This window comes from Chlamydotis macqueenii, chromosome Z, assembly GCF_036417535.1.
Source record: "Chlamydotis macqueenii isolate bChlMac1 chromosome Z, bChlMac1.mat, whole genome shotgun sequence".
Classification (NCBI taxonomy): Eukaryota; Metazoa; Chordata; class Aves; order Otidiformes; family Otididae; genus Chlamydotis; species Chlamydotis macqueenii.
In genome coordinates, this window is record NC_141593.1 from 76,315,888 (window position 1) to 76,333,692 (window position 17,805).

The 17,805-nt window shown below is 36.4% G+C and overlaps 1 protein-coding gene across 3 annotated transcripts in view; it reads left to right on the forward strand.

Moving 5' to 3' along the window:
* XRCC4 (X-ray repair cross complementing 4) overlaps nt 1-17,805 on the forward strand; it is a 156,907-nt gene that overhangs the window by 90,059 nt on the left and 49,043 nt on the right. For all 3 annotated transcript variants that reach the window (XM_086770686.1, XM_086770687.1, XM_086770688.1), the window contains exon 6: nt 4,566-4,710. In XM_086770686.1, coding sequence (XP_086626812.1) covers nt 4,566-4,710 — 145 coding nt within the window. The remainder of the gene's footprint in view (nt 1-4,565; nt 4,711-17,805) is intronic.

A 17,805-nucleotide genomic window follows, 5' to 3' on the forward strand; every position in this document is an offset into this window, starting at 1 on the left:
ATAGCTGAGAAATACAAACATTGAGGAAGAAAAAAAAATATTTTATCAAATGAAACAAATTATAAGTATTTCAGATAACAAAAAATGTGATACACTTGAGGCCGCTGTCCAACAGGATAGAAATATAAGCAAACAAGAACACTGATATAGGCTTTCCACTATTAATAGCAAGGTCTAGGTTCTGCTTTCACCCATGTTGCATTAAAAGTCATCAACAGATCATTCACAAAATACTATTAGAGTATGTGATTTTAAGCTGGACCTACACAGGACAGTTCAGCTAAGCAAGTGTAGCAGCTCTACCAGATGTTTTGGGTGATAAGAATGAACTAAACTGAAGTGTTCAAGTTTTGACATCCTCTGTTACATCGCAAATACATGCTAAAAAGGTGAAGAGAAGTGAAGTTGTGTGTGTGACTGTGTTTCTGATATATAAAATCTCATGAACTACTACTTTTTTTCTTGCTTGCAGTAAACCTTTCAGGAATTTGAACACTGAGAGTATGTTATCTGTCTGTGTTAACTTAGGTGATTGTACACAAAAGAGGTTGCTTAAATTTGGAATGCTTTTACTCATTTTTTGCTTGCTTTGCTCCCTGTTTATTTTTTTATGCCAAAGCTGAGCTTTTAGTACTGGTTTTAGTCTTTTATTGAGCTTGAGCTTGTATTGAGAGGAGCTGGATTCTGTTTTCCTAGTGAGTACATAATTAGACAAGTCAAAGCTGTAGAATTTTCATTACAGGCGATGATATATGGAGCATGAAGGTGGACAGGGTTTTTTCAGACTGTAAAGTGAATATGATAGATTGGAAGGTATTTCTTTTTAAATGCTGCTGTATATCAAAACAAAGTAATGCAAAAGTCTATTTTAAAATATACCTGGACTGCTTGTCTTTAACCAAGCTACAGAAATTAATTTTAAAATGCCTGTAGTTGTCAGAGATCATGATGCTACGTTAGTACACTAAACAATACCAGGATCCGACCTCGATGCTGGCCGTTGAGAGATGCTGTCCTCTGCCTTTCATTGCCTGCATGTTCCCTGCAATGATTTCGCTCTATACCAGTTCGAGCAGGTGGTTCCCCAGGCAGAGGCTGCTCCCAGCAAAGAGCCTGGAAGAGGCAGTGCTGTTCTGCATGGATGCAGGGTGTTGTGTACCAAATGTCTTAAGAATGGGTCCTGGCATTTTTGTGTATTAGAGTAAAGACATCTTCTGTTTCCGAGTTCCCGACATTAAGGGATTTCATTGATTTAATTTCATCCTGAGTTTTCCAAACCAGTGGAAGCTATGTTTAGTTCTCAGTTTTAATTATTTTCTAGAATATACTTTCTTATTGAAAACTCCCTCTACTCACCAAATAATATCACTCTTCAAAACAGACAACAAAAAAGCCCCATGAAGAGTCTTTATTTAAAGTCTTTAGTCTTTTTACCCAAATATTCTTTTAGTACTTGAACTATCATTCTCTTTCTTGCTCTCTTATCAATTTTGTTTCTTGCAGTTATTCACCTGCAGAAGTTATGTTATGTGTTGGGAACATTTCCTTTCCTTGATCAGGATTTGTTGATTTAGATGGTTTAATTAACTGGCTTTCATCAAACAATACTCTTGTCTCCATTTAAGTTGGTACTATTATTCTCAAAAGAAGAGAAGATTTTTGTAACTTGAAAGTTATAACAATCATTCATATTGCATGGTATAATATCAAAGTAAGAAATTTAATTTCATGAGAGGTGAAGGAACTTTACTTGCTTACAATGGTGGTGAAATTTACACACGACATTTTCAGAATGAAAAACTAGGTTTGTGTTCAAGACTATCTCTCATTTTTCTAAATTATTTTTATGTTGAGCAATGAATAATATTTTGCTGAACCTTTCTTTGGCTTTTAGTCAAGTACTAGAAATTAATTCATTAATGGGAATTATTTGGGGGCAGCAGTAGTGGGTGTGTGTTTAAAGTCTTATGCTGATGCATGATACTGTGAGATTCAAGTGTATGCCATCTTTTCTTTAGCAGTTCTAACCTACGAGGTAGTGTGGCTTAAAAGAAAGAAAGAAAGAAAAAAAAAAAAAAAAAACCAAGTCTGTGGTGATGAACCATTATCTATGAGCCACCCTACTACTATTCATAAGATTGTATTCTAGGCTGTCTGAATGAGAAGCCTTCATCTTGATATTATTAAAAGAAACATTCTCACAGTAGAAATTGTCAACTTTTTTGCAGAGGTTTACTTGAATCATTTAGGTCAATTTTTTTTTATTCTGCTTGGTTTTAATAGGTCATAAAAGCAAAATTTGTTTTCATGGAAAGATTAGATTGAATGTTTAGTAGAAAACTGAGACCCTTTCCCAGCATGAAGTTAGAACAAATGAAGTATATTGCAGAAATGAACATTTCTCTTCCATTTTTCAGTACACAATGCTGAACGTGAGGGCCTTGAGCACCTTTGCATATTACAGAAGTGAAAGCGTAGAGACGTTTATTTAATGTCACCATTACGTAGGTTTTATGTATGTAGCTAACCTCTGGATCTACTTGTTGGCAAAAGCAGAGAGTGTGGAAGGAGAACAGCAACTAGGAAGGATAAGAGCTATGGTAGTAAAATTATTCAAGTTTGTTTGGTTCTTGACAGTAAAATATTTTATTTTACTTCAGTATTAATTAATTACAGTATTAATTAAGAAAGGGCTGATTTTATGAACTGATGTTGGAATATATAAAATACTATACACTGGAGAAGTATGCGTAGCTAGTTAGAGTTTAGCGTGGAGAATTAGGCTGCAATTTAACCCTTTTCAGCATTTATTGTAGGCAATGTATCTTGTCTTTAGTGGACTTTGAAAATTGTTAATTAGCTTGTGCCTTGGAAATATGTCAGCTAATACTTGTCACCCCACAAAGATCTGTAATTCTGTGATGTGGTGTAGTGCACGCTGGTAAGAGCTAAGGGGTTCTGGTACTTAAGCATATGCTTCATTGTAAGCAGTGGTTGCACTGCCTCTAAAGAGCCTCTATTTAGATGTTTAATTTAGCATTGGTTTTGGTCAGAAACACTTTTTTTGGGGGGGGAAATATTGAAAATGTTATGTATGGGTTGCATATTCTCTTCCTATTTCATTTTCAGTAGACGTGGATAACAACTGTGAAAAGAATGAAGAAATAGGAACCATTGTTTGCTTTATGTGAAAACCTTCAGTATTGAATATCAAATTATGATGTCTTTCATCCATATGAAGATTAAATCTTCCTAAAACACACAGAAAGTAATAATCAGGGAAGTTACCGTAACAGCATCAGCCTCAGTCACCACATTATTATTTAATATATTTCAGCTGAAATGTGTGCTGTTCCGAATATCATTATCTTGAAAATTCAAAGTAATTAAGGATTTAATTTTTAAAGCAGGCATACCAAATAGAGGCATGCTACGGGATGTTTGTAGCTGGAATAAAAATTTCTACGTATCTTCTGAGTGCATTAATAGCAAGGGAAGGGAGGTTTTTAGCTTAAGGAAGAATCCGGTTGTCTTGGCATTTAAGCTTCAAATAGGAAACTACTAAAGCAGAGAAGGGATTGGTTTTTAAAAGTAGATAACACATATTTTATGAATTTATATGATAATATAAAGGTGAACCAGGTGTGAAATCTTAGTTTATACAGTAATGATGGAAATGAAAATCATAGGTAAATGAACCTGGACAGAGCCTACTTTACTTACCTTCGGCAGAGGAGTCAGTGAAAACCTAGACGGCTTATCCAGTTTCGGGTTGTGAGGTGTTAGGATTTCTCCCTTTTCCTTTCAGACTGCAGCTACTCTTTGTCACTTTGAGAAGTTTAGTCTGAACCAGGGCCACCTGTTCCAGGGGTAGAGCAGTAAGCTGGCATTATCACTTGTTATGCGTGGGTTTGCTCCCGATGGATGGTTTCATGCTTCACTGAACAGATATCAGGCTGTCCATCAGTCTCTCTGACCATTATCTTCAGGGAACCTCCAGCAGAACCTGTAAGGATTCATTGCCTGGAGGTCCATGGTAGCAGAATGACCAGTATGTTACAAAATACAGTGCTTGATCACAGCAATAAGCCTCTCTCAACAGTTTATCCTAATTAATACTGGAAATTGTTTAATTCTTTTTTTGTTCTGTGTGTGTATTGCTGTCCGTATTGCAGACCAAGAGTCTGAACAAAGCCATGCAGTAAGCAAAACGCTCAGACTCCTTTCCTTATGTGCCATGTGCACATCTTCCTCAATTATTCTGTAGGTGACAAAGATTGACTTCAGGTAAGTGAAACTAGGTTCCGTAGGCCACCTCTCCAGTTACTGTAGAGTCTACAAGGAGGAATGAGGAGACCATCTGTGTATCTCTGGCTTATAACTGCCCATCCTTCTCTCCACTGACTACAAGGAGATGTCGAGGGAAGCTTGTCTTTCTAGTTTGAATTTGTTGCTTTTGAATTTCCCTTTATGTCATCTATTTGTTTTGATAATAAACAAGAGTTGTTGTGTAATACTTCATGTTCAGGTTCTTTTCAGCTTTGTTTTTTTTTTGTTTTGGGCAGCGCAAAAACAAAGGGATTCCTTCCTGGGTAGCCCAGATGTCATTGATACTGCTCCAAGAAGAAAGCGAAGACAAAGAACCGCAAAGCCTGCTGGGACAGGAGCTAAGATGGCTACTTATGAGACAGAACTGACAGCCAAGGAAAAGTAAGCAATTTTCAAATGTATTGAAATGTTTTTATAGCTACGGAGGCCGGAGGGTTTGTGGTTTGTTTTTTTGTGTGTGTGTTTTCTCGTGCAGTTTCATATTTCAGACTGAGTACTGTTGTGTTGCATTCTGGATAGTCATTTACAGTAATTTTATCCAACTTTGAATGGATGTGAATGATTACATTGTCAGGCCTAGTGACTTACTGATTTTAATACACCTCTGAACTGACAATTGTAAAATTCTTTTCTTTCATTGACTTAGTTAAGTTTAAGCCTACTGAAACGACATTCTGTAGGTTACCGTGTAACCCTGCAGGCGAAGAAGGACACATTAGCACGTGCCAAACTAAGATGGACAGCTTCAGCTAAGTTGTGCTACAGAAAGTGGTAGCATTATGAGTGTCTTTTTTCACGGTGAGGGTGGTCAAACACAGGAACAGGTTGCTCAGAGAGGTTTTGGAGTCTCCGTCTGTGAAGATATTCAAAACCTGACTGGGCGTGGTCCTGGACAACCTGCTGTGGTTGAGGAGGGACGCTGGGCTACATAATCTCCAGATGACCCTTCCAATCTCACCATCCTATGATTCTGTCTCTGTGATTTCAGTGGAAATTAATTCACAATACCATTTTAATAGACCAGAATAGACTTCTTCTGAAAATAAGATCAGTGGGAGAAAAAAATAATTCACTCTCAAACACAGGGCAGTCAGAATTTATAACATTTTGAAAAAGTCTTTTTTTCCTGTGTCACTTTTGACTTTTGGAAATATTTTCACATGATGTGGGAGGTGCTTGGTTATGAAGAAAATTACCTCAAAATGGCAATATGATTAGTGGTATTTTCTTCAAAAACTGATTTTTTTTTTAAGACTTACGGTAACTTAGATTTGAACACTTTCCTTTTTTTATCTGTAATAGCCAATGGATAACAAACTCTTTAAACACACATGGACACAGTAGACTACCAAGACATTTCCCGTGAATACCAAAGATTTCTATTTAAGTCAGCAAGAGAATGATCTTATTTTGACATAGAAGGTTGTGGCTTGATGCCACCTAGGAATGTTTAAACTTAAAAATTGTATTTTTTTAGAACAATCTAGAAAAATGTCAAATTCTACTATTCTTTAGAGTCTAATATTTTACAATAAGTAGTAGCCTTTCCCCATTGTACGTAGTCAGTTTAATTTTGAGAGTCTGGCTGTTTTTGCCTGAAATATCATTTCATTCTTTCTAGTATTGATTGTGGAAGGAAGACCTGTGGAGGCAAATGATTGCAAAGGAAAATATAGAAGCCTTGGGCTGAGTATTCTGTGTATGAATATCTGAGTGCTGTGTGTAGAGCAAGGACTAAGAGGGTATTGATATTTTTGTTTTAATTCATTTCAGCAGGGCAATTTTTACAAAAAACAGAGCAACATTATGTTTTTCATACTGTGCAAAGGATTTCTAATGTCCATACAGAATCAAGTCAGCTGAATCTGAAGAGTGGCTCTTCTTCTTGGCGTAATGTTACATAATTAGTCATATTTTAAGGCTTACCATATGGAACGTACATTCTATCAGTCTCTGTCCTCATTTTTCCTTTTACATTAGGTATGTATGAATTGTATTATAAACTACAGCATTGCGCTGCAGGTCACGGCATTGCTTGGCTTGTGACATGCCTTCCAGTACTGAGAAGGTGTATCTGACAACGAAAGATTGTTGTTTCTCTATGATCCCATGATTACTTCAGAAATCAAATGTGAAATTGCTCAATACTGGAATATATTTTTTAATCCTTTCTTTAGTTAAAAATACAGTGGCGGTGCTAATTCTTTTATTAGATAGGAAGATATTAGATCTTTTCATTTACCTGGATCATTACAAAAGCCAAACTGTGATAATTTCCATTTTGCTGATTATTTTTCTCAGTCTCCCTGCTTAGTTCTTGGGTTTTTGAACTTCATCTTAAGTCTTTTGCCAGCTGCTAATCAAGCTTTCAGTCAATTTGCTTGGCTAACAATTTTCACTTATCTTCAGCCTGTCAAAGGTAGGGAGATGTAGAATTAGATCATAAACCAGTTCACAAATGTAGATGTGTCTTTTTATGAAGCCTTTTCGGTAATTTGTACTGATGGAAGGCCAGATCCTACATGGTGCGATAGGCTTTATCTTAAGTTGGTGGTACATTGGGGTCCTGCCCAAAATGTTTTGCAGTATTGTGTCACTTAGCAAAAAAATTACTAATCCAAACAAAACTCTCCAGCCTGCTGAGGAGGCGGCAAGGAAGTTAACCTCTACATTCCTTCACCTTTGGAAATGCGCCATCACAAATATGGAACATGTACAGCTCTTTAAAGCATGTCATGCTTTTCTGTTTGGCTGGAGGATCAGATGACAGATTGTGATCACATTTGCAAATGCGCAAATGAATCCTTACTTCTGAGTTCTCCTGCACAGACCTGCAGAAAGATTTGATTCTTTACTCTTAATGTAAATACTTTGAGGTGCTATCACATAAAATTGTGACCCACAGTTCACAACTTACAAACTAAAGCTTATTTAGAATTATCTTCCATTTGCAAATTTTTCTGACATCATCAGTGCTTGTTTCGTGTTTGCCAGGCAATGAAATGGCAGTTGACAACTAAATATCATGAGCATAATGCTGTCTTTATGTTATTGCGTTGTAAGTTGATGGATACAAAATCCTAAATCAGAAGAAATAATGCCTCTTTACCGAAGGGGAGCATCCAAGTTTTTTTTCTTTTTGGCTTTCAGATTGTTTTTTGAAAATACAGTGTTTTTCAACACAGTCATTGTTATCACATAACAGGAATTATATCTTAACTTTTATATATTTCTCCTAAGATTTTAAAGTATGCTAAGAAAGTACCATTTATGCTTGAAGTTAAGAGCATCTAAAGTAAATACCGAGTCATGAAAAATGAAAGGATTCTATTTCCGCAAATATTTTAGATTTATGGTTGTTGAGGCTAGTTATGTAGCAATTCTCTGGTACTTTGGAATGAAAATATATTCTTAGATATGACCAAGAATACTTGAGAAGAATGCAAATAAAAATCTGTTTAACATAGAAATTAGAGCAAAAGGAGTACTGCCTTACTCATGCTTTGTGTGTGGGTGCTGTGGCAGGAAAAGGAGTTGAATTGTATTTGTAGACATCTAGTATTACTGTGGAAATTTACTCAAGACTAAATCAGCATTTTTAATGAAACTTGGAAATATGTGTTAGATGATATTAAGCTTAGTGAAAGTAGTATGGACATGAGATCATCAAAGAACGGAACTAGGATTTCTGGAACAAGGTTTGCTAAATTATCTGTTTAATTATTTGCTGAGATAAAGACTTTCTTTAGAAAAAAAAAAAGTAGAAATTCAGAATAATTAGTTGGTCAGTGAACTGCCAAGATTTAGGTTTATCCAGCTCTCTAGCAGGTTGTTTGTCAAATCTGAGATATCCAACGAAAGGAAATGCAGATGTTATTTATAGTTGGTAACAGTCAAACTGTGGCTCACAATTTACACATTTTAAAAATGTGACAAAAGATGGTTCTAACAGTTGATTGAGTCAGGAAGTAAAATAAAATTATTCTGATTCCAGTAAAGTGTGATGGTATTGGTAAAGCTTTAACTGTAACTTAATATCTGGCAGTTTCCTAAGGTGCAAAGCAGAGATAATATGTGAGTCAAGTTAAGATGCAAATTCTACTTTTCACAATTTGCATTTCATACTTGGAGGAGAAAAATTAATAAGAGCAATCTCAATCCACAGTTAGAAATTATGCTTATTGATGCATTACCTAAATCTCTCAGGGGACTGCGTATGAATAACACTATTAGCTGTGTGAGTGTGCATTCAATATAGAGTGTATGGGCTGTCAGCCTGAATCCTGTACATAACTGGAGGTTTCTGTAATAATTTCACTTTAAAACTATTGGAACCTATTTGAGAGAAGATAGTGCCCACTGGAGATGACAAATTTTTAAATACAATTTTATAAATTAAGCACAGTCATTGAATATAGAATACTTTCTGTAGCTTATACAGTCTGTAGTCAAGGAGTACAATGGAACCCAACCAGTCCTGGAGTCTCTATGACTAAAACAAGAGTAAATCAGGAAAAAACTTCCTTTTCTAGTACAGCTTACAACTGTTGCTTTGTTTCCACAAGTAAAAATCTATCTTTCTGCTTTGGTTTATCAAAATTGTTTTTATTTAAAGACATAAGAGAAGCAAAACACTTTTTCTGTCTATCTTATGTCTTACTAATAAAAGGTCTACTTTTATGGTCTCCTTCGTACATGGGTTTCCTAGGAGGAAGGCTTTACTGGATAACACTCAAAATTTCTTTAAGTTATTCTGTATGTTTCAAAATGTAATCCATTCCAGCTGCTGTATGGTGTTTATAATTTCTTGGCTATTGAAAGTGTACATACTGTTGAGGATATGTGCAATTACAGAAGTGGTTTGGAGGAAAGCGTCTTAAATACAGGAAAAACCTTGTTATGGATGCAAATATACTGGATTCTCCTGAGAATGAGAGCAGAGACAACAAAAGAATGTTATTGCAGCAAAAATGCTTCACAATTCTCAGAAGCAAGTGTTAAGAAATACTTTCGGTTCAATCGACTGAGAAATAACAGGTATTGTTTGTTTGCCTTTTCGTAAAGAAATGTGTTTATACCAAGCACCATGACTCTGACTTACTAGTTATTCCACATGTCAAAAATTTCATTTAATAGGTATAAGTCTAGTTTTGTACATTTGATGTAGCTGTTACTTTAAAAAAAAAAAAAAAAAAAGATATGTGACTTTAACTGGCTTGATACTTCCTGCTTGGTCGATAAAACTGAGTGACGGTCAGAATCAAGCCTACATTTAAATTGAAGGAAAGAGATCCTTTCCCTGAACTTCAGTATCTTGGGTTTTGCTGAAATACTGAGGTGCAGTCATAAGCCCACTGAATTTTATAGGATCTTTGCCACCAGTAGTTTCTTTTTTACACACGAATGCTGATTTTTCTGGGAGCTCAAGGTGTTCAATATATATCTAGGAGTCCTCAGGAACACCTGTAAGAACTAAAAAAGCAGATTCTAATTGCTGACTTTTGGAAGTGCCAGGAGATGCCGGGGGGTGTTTGTGCCACCTGCATTGGCATGATACGCTCCGTCAGAAGAGCCCGAAGAGAGGATGTCATTTTTACTTTAAATACGATTGTTATGATCCTCACGCTCAGTTTTTGTTCTTGACTTGAGGGTCTGATTGAAGTTACTCACGCATGTAATTGTGGGTGGAATCAGCTGCATAGTTTTTGCTTGTTAATGACGAACGTGGGGTTTTTTTTTTTATTTTCATACTCATCCCTTTCCGTACCTTCAAAAGGTTTTTGCAGTCTTCATAGGTATTTATCATTTATTTGAAAAGAAAGCTGTTAGCATTATATTCCACTACTGTAATAAGCTGGACTTCTCTCTTTTGATAACCTTCCACCCTTTTAAAAGCACTCAGAGCCTGTGGTGTGCCAGGAATCCCCTGGGGACCATCTCTCTGCGTTTGTTTAATTTATTTCTTGCGGTTCACATTTTTAAAGTCCTAATGCAAGGTTTGTTTAAAATGTGGTTTGCCACCACCAGTGATTCAGGTAGCAAAAACACAGATTTGTCCTGGAGTTTGGCATTCTCAGAGGGTTACGCATAGGCGTCGGTATTACTGTCTCACACAACAAATAGTTCTTTCTCGTAAAGGTGAAACCACGTGAAAATCGGATTCCACTGAAAATGATACCGTAAGCTTCCATGGTCCAGAGGGGGTATAAAGTCTACACCACAGTCACCCCATTTAAAAAAAAAAAAGAAACCCATGTATTTGAGTGATCACGTTGACGTGTCACTTCTTTATTCATTAAATGTATTTGCTTAATACAATTGGAGAGAACTTTGCAGAGCCTTGCATGGTGTGAGAAAGCAGTGTAGTGTCTGTGTATAGGAGCAATAAGCTCATTCCTGCTGTGTTAAATTTATGCAAGCAACATTTAGAATGTTTTTTATAAAGGTAAACAGGTTAAGAAACCTCTTAGAAGAGGACAGTCAGGTTCATTCGAGACTCTGAGTATCAAGCCAAAAATTGTTCAAGTAGCTGAATTCAATCCTTTTTGTGTTTCATTCATGCTCAGCATTCTCTTACACTTCCGTTGATTTCTTTCTTTCCCTTTTTTGCTGTGACATTGGCAGCAGCAGTCGGTCACTGGTCATACCAGACTGTTTTGACTCACCTGGGCAAATATTAAAAAATTGTACTGTAACTTCATATGGCCTGGTAGGAGCTTTGGTAAGTGATACTCATCTTCTCAGAAGTCACCTGTGAATATTTAGGGTTGCATAAGGTTGGAGTAGAAAGAAGATAATTTAATACCTGTGTTATGTGACTTGTGGCTGTACAAAAATGAGGAGAAAAAGATAGAAGCCTTTAATTACAATGTATAGCAATATTTGCAAAAAAAAAAGAAGTTGTGAAATATCGAGAGTAATTCTGTATTCAACTGGAATGAATAAGTCGGAAATAAATACAACACAGTACAGTTGCTTTTCTCTTGGCTTTCTGTGCAGCGAGTGTCTTTGTTTTCACTGAGCAGTGGATAATTAGGCTTCCACCGTCCATGTGGGAAGGAATGATTTATTTCACCATGTGACACCATAGGAAGAGCAAAGATTTGGTATCTGCAATCACCATTCCTCCTGACTCCCCAGGGAAAGATGGGAAAATATGAAGGCTGAAAGCCCGGGCCAGGGAAAAATGAACATTATCTGCTGACCTCCGAAGCTGCAATTTCACCTGAGCAAAGTCCCTCGGCTCTCTGGTTTGCAGCATATCTCACCAATTTTTGTCACTAGTAATAGCCTAATAATTGACTGCTGATGGAGAAGTTATTACTCAGTAAGACTGACAGGACTCTACCCTGTGTTTTCTCAGGGCATGTTCTTTAGAGCAGGATTTTATTGCTGTGACAAATCTGGTGAGATATATGTCTCAAATGATTAATCTATAATGTATTTCAGTGAAACTGGTAGCTGTGAGATTATAAGAGAATAGCTTAAATAGTGGAGCCAATATCTTCTTCCATTACCTTTCTGGAAAATTTTTGGTGGTTTTTTCCCTTGCATTTCTAACAAAGTTTTTATATTGGAATGATGCTTGAACTAAATTTTAGATTTTACGCCTCTCTTAGGTAGGTTGTGAGTTGGTGTAGTTTAATTTATCGCACCGTGGACTAGTTGTGTAAAATACTGTGATCCCAGTGTATTTTAATGTGGGAGACAAAAGAATTGCTCCTGAGGAGTAAATTACAGTAAGAAGGAGGAAACATTTTGTGTGGTTGAGCTAACCAGCAGTGCTGGAATATTTGTTGGCTTTTGATGTAGATCAAGCTACAATATTTTCAGTCGTTTAGGGGAAAGGGTGGGAAGTAAAAAAAAGGAGATTGCATTAAAAACAACAAAGAAGGCAATATTTAAAATTCCTTGTACGTCCTTGTGATTAGTGTACAGCAGCCAATGTGCACTCTGTGAACACTTCTGTAAAGGGCTCTTGGTAATGGTGTCAATTAAACCTCCATTTCTTAAAACAGCTCTTCAAGCAGAATTATTTTCACATTACTTTTAATAGGAAGAAGCAGGTAATGTAGATGCCTAAGATTTTGATTATACTTGTGGCAGGAGACTAAGACTAGACTGATGGAAAGCCTAAGTAGCCATGCTTGCTAGCTCAGTCCTGATGTCAAAGATAGACAGCAGAGAAGAGAATGAGATGAAAGCTTGGCTATATTAATGACATAAAGCTGCCTCAAATATCTGGGTTTATTGTTCATTATACTGATCATGAAGTGTGTCTTGCTTACAGGATTAAATTAGAGTATTCCATATAGCACAACTGTCTGTGAAGATCAGTAATCCCTTAACTCATTATGGACCCAGGAAACATTCTGGAGAAAATCCCATACACAAAAATACACTGAAAGTCAGGATTTGAGAAATCATTTCACAAACACTTGCAAATGCCTCTGCTCCATTGAGGTCATTGCTCAGCTTCTGCTTAGTTTAGTGCACTTTTCAAAAGTCAGATTCACTACAGGAAGATATAAATCTTTTTATTTGTATTTGTCCTTTTCCTGTACTTTTTTACCAATGAATCATCCTTTCTTCCTCCCTCTACCCCCCAAAAAATGTCCCATGTTAGCAAAACAGAGCTATAAAGCTACCATTTAGAATTAACAACACTTTTCAATTTCTTTACACTAAAATAAGTGCTTAATCCTCTGTGTAAAAAGCAGAGAACTAAACCCGTGGAACTTGTTTTTCCAATAGTGACTTTGCCTCTCAAGCAGTGAAGGCTGTGCCTAGATTGACTATTCATTTTCACCTGCTTAATTTCACTGATTACTGTTGATGGGGAAGACCTACATCCAGCCAGTAAGAAATGTTATATCAGACCTGGGTGACCTGCTAGACCTCCTGTATATAACGTATATTCAGTAACATTTCTGTGGCTTTCTCCCCATCTCCTTTTCTGTCTTTTGAGGTAGGTTCATTAGATTTAATCTTTCATAGTTGCCAAAGATGCTGTTGAAACTGAGTAAGATACAGATATCAGGTCATTTTCTGTTCCAGAATGCTTAAAATCTAGTGGAAAAACGTAGGAAAATGGAGCAAAAAGGACTCTAAGTAAACAGGCTTGTGCTGAGTTTTGTTTTAATCTTGTGCCTTCTGCCTTAACAAAGCAGGTTGATTTTTCAAAATGGCTTGGAGAGGGAGCAAGAAAAGGCCTAGAGAGGAGAACAGAAATGGGTGTGAGATGACATTTAGCTCATTACTGAGCAGACAGATGAGAGGGAGCATGGTGAGATGCACTGATTTGTGCATTGGTTTTCCTGTTTATCATGTATATATTTTTCCCCAAAGAAGTACATTAAGCCCTTGGAGTCCATGACAATGGATTTTCAATAATATTTAGAGCATCTCCAAATCTGATCTGTATGGATAAATATTCATAAATTTACACACTGTGACTAATACATACAGTACAAGCAAATGTACTTTCGTGGTTGGTTGAGAGAACTCATCTGTTTCTGTCAACTTGTATTAGGATTCAGCATGACATTCATCAGTATCCTTTTCAATTATTTCTGCCATCTGTGGGATGGTACATAGCACACTCTTATGCATCAGTCTAAAAACTGGTAGAATAAGAGAAAGAGTAGGACAAATTTCACTTTTTGTCTCTCTTAAAGTAATTCAACTATCATTTCAACCTCCTTGAACATAAATAAAAATGAGCTTATTACAAGCTGCAGGAGGTACAGAATTAGATTAATGCGATCTGTGTTTACATAGAATACTGCTGGAAGACTGCCTTGATTGCTTAATAACACTTTAAAAAATCTCTTACTTTTTTCAGCTATCAGACCATTTATAACAATTTAATGTAGCTATTGCATCATTCAAGCTTGTACATATAAACAGCAATTTCAGAATTAATTACATGATTGTATTAGCAATTATTATAAGTGAACTGGGTATAAAACTGAAGGAAAATGGTCATTCTACAAAAACAATCAGTGAAAGAGTCAATGTTGTAATGCATGTTAAATAGTAGAAGTGAGATAAAATAACATAATATTTCAAAATTATCTCAGTGATTCAAAGACATAAGTACTAAGGTGAACCAAAATCTTACAATAGTCTATCCTTTGACATCAACACTTCACCTTATATGTTTAGAGTTAACATAATAATAATTACTAAAACTGAAGAAAACGGCCAAATGTGCATGTAAACATGACTGTTTAGTGTGGGTAAGTTTCGTTCTAGGTTTCATTTGAGAAATAGATGAGGTTTCTAATGTGCTTCTTTAAAAGTTGATAATTATTCAAAAGCATAGAAATAAATATTTTGTACACCACTTTTATCGCTTATGTAGATACCAGAAGAAGAACTTGACATCTAAGCAAGAGACTCATCTGTTAAATTAAAAATGGTCTTGTCTTTCTCTAGAAAAGATAGAGAAGGTATTTAACTTGCGAAAATAATTTGTGAGAAAGTTGTTGAAAAAGGCAGCAATTGTAGAAAAAGGTTGAAAGCCATTTGGTTTAAATTTTGGAACATCTATTTCACAGAGAGTGCTCCTCTGAATTTAGCAAAAGTTTGGAAAAAAGGTGAATCTTTTTATCCATATTGAGAGTGTTTGTATTGAGCATTGCCTGAAGATGTTCAATGAGAAAAAAAAAATCAGAGTATACCCAGTTGTGTTGACAAAATCCAAAGTGATAGAATCTGAATAGCTATTTCAGCTAAAGTAAAACCAGATTTGAAAACACAAACAGAAGGTCTCCAAATAAAAATAAAATATCATCAGGATATGCTGAGTTCCCTGTTGACTCTTTAAAAGGATTCAAAATACTTTGTGAGCTCCAGATTCAAAGATTTTAAAAGAGCCAAAAGCATTAGCTTTTTTTCAGCGTTACTCAGAGCGATCCCGGAGCTTGTACAAGCAATATTCCAAACCAATATCCCCCAACCAGTGATAATGGTGTGGGAGAGAAGCAAGGGAAAGAACAGGAGCAGAGGGGTGGAAAACAGTCTTTCTGCAGTATATATCGAGTTTGTGCAACTTACTGTCAGGTTACGGGTTGAACTTCCCAAAGCTGGGAGCAGTAGTGGTTGGTTGGGCCAATGAGCCACCACGGAGCAACATCCTGTTTGGCCCTTTGCAAGCAGGTGGTGGCTGATGGGTCTAGACACGGATAATACTTACTGATCTGGCTGCCCATGGGTTCAGGTGGACCGCCACTAGCAAAACAATGAGAGCATGACCGCAGCTCTCATGATATGTCGCACCACATCAGTTTTGTCCGGTGAGCATCTTTGATTGGGTGGTAGCTGAGGCCATGCTACCATGGAGGTAATGGACATCGTTATTTTGCAATAGGAGGGTGAGGACATTAGAAACATCTATGTATGTAGAAAGAAACTTAGAAAAATTATGTCAAGGCACTGAAATAAATGGAGATGGGATTGTAAGAGCTGGAGATTTTTTAGTGGCATGGGATTTTGTGTTACAGGGATATAATGTTGCCCAACTGAGTCTTTATTCGCTCTTTTGTGTAAGACCGCTCAGTCTTCTGTTTGTCTTCCTACTTTCTCCTACCAGCATAACACTAGAGAGGCATATAATGAAGGCCTTCTGCATGCCTGATACGCATCTACACTTTCCTGCTCTAAATAATACCAACCCAACCATCACATCTTAGGACAGAAATATGAACGCTTGTTAGACTGTTTATTCAGTATGACTTGGTGCAGGATGTTGCCAGAGACCACAAACCGAAGTTCACAGTGTCTCTAATGAAATTATTTGCAAGGTTGAGATGTTTCTGGTGCTGTTATAACCTTTTCTTAAGCTAGATTTACAGAAAAGTCAATGTTTCATGTTACCCTGGGACAATATTAGCCAGACACTCCTCTTTTTCACGGTCTCTTGCATACTACTCCCAGTTCTGCACTGACATGTTCTCCTTTTGCCAAGCTGCAACTTATTTCTTAATCTTATTTGCCAATACAACTTATTTCTTCATTAGTTCTTACGTTTCTGTTGCTGAGGTTCCTTTGCGAAATCAGCTCATATATACAAAGATCGTATCGAATATGATGCTATGTGTTCTTGGCCTGTATATCTTCTGATGTTCATATTTCACTGATCAGAATTTTTTACAGCTAACAAGACAAAGACGACTCCAACAATTACCTGCCTTTTTAGACCATTGGAAGTGCTTTTCAAGTGCCTTGAAAGTTAGCCCAGCTTTGAAATCAGTGGCAAATCTTTAAGAACAAAGTTGAGCCACACTGAGTGCTTCAGAAGAATTTTCCAAACACCATTTGAGCTTCATGATGTATCAACTGAAAGATATATTTCTATTCAATAGAGAAATACGCAAGTGAACGAAAATGCTAATTTGAGGGACATTTGTATTAGTAAAGTTCAGTATCAGTTCTTATAGATGATAAACACGCTTGAATGTTGTTGGCCATATTCTATGCAGGCTTTTCAAATAGCTTGAATCTTCCTGAATCTAAGCTGACTCTTCATATTTTTGTTTCACACTTCACTTTTTTACTAGACATTCCTGTCTTGAATAATATTTAAGCAATAATTAAGTAATAATTATTTAGCTTTAAAGCATTCATCTGTTACTTATTTAAAGGCTGTTACCTTAGCATTAAGAAGTTGAGTCTCATTTAGGATTTCCAAATCATTAGCATTAAGATTTCTGTCGCACATAAAATTGCTGTCCTTAGCAGGGCACAGACATTCCAAATGTCATTGAGTTCTCTGCTTTTAAATATGTTCTTTGGCTGAGTCATGCTGACAAGTGATTTTCATCTTGAAAACTTCCCAGTTGTTAGACTTAGTCAATTTGACATGGAATTCAGAAAATGAACTGAAGTGGCGCCTAACACTGCATAAAGGTGCACCTGTGTGTAGGTTAACTTGCCATCACCTGACATCTCCAAATATTATTATTCCATTGTGTATTCTGACAAAAGTATGTTATCTCCTGTAACACAGTCTCTATTGTCTCCTAGTGCAAAACGTGACTGCCTGAATATATATGAAGACACAAGGAAGAAAAGAGAAGTCAGATTGTTTTTCTGAGCAGTTTCTCCTAGACATTTAGATGTACAAGATGGAAACACAAATATAAGATCCACAGCTGCAAGTTTTTTTATTGAGGCAGCTGATAATCTTGTCAGTAGCATCTTGGAATAGCTTTTGGAATCCTTCTACTCCATTTATGGTGTCTAATGCAGTCAATTACCTCACCTCAGTTTTAGGTCTGGCCTAAGATAAGGTAGGTCTTGTCTGACGGATGTATCAGCCGAAGTTTCTTATAGAGTTAATTGACAAAAGTTGGTACCTTGAAAGAAACTACGTAGACTAAATAGCTATTTCAGTCGTTGAGTGGGCGCTTGGTACACGAAGCTCATCCAGAGATTTCAAAAATTATATATATTATTTTTTAGGTTACTGTT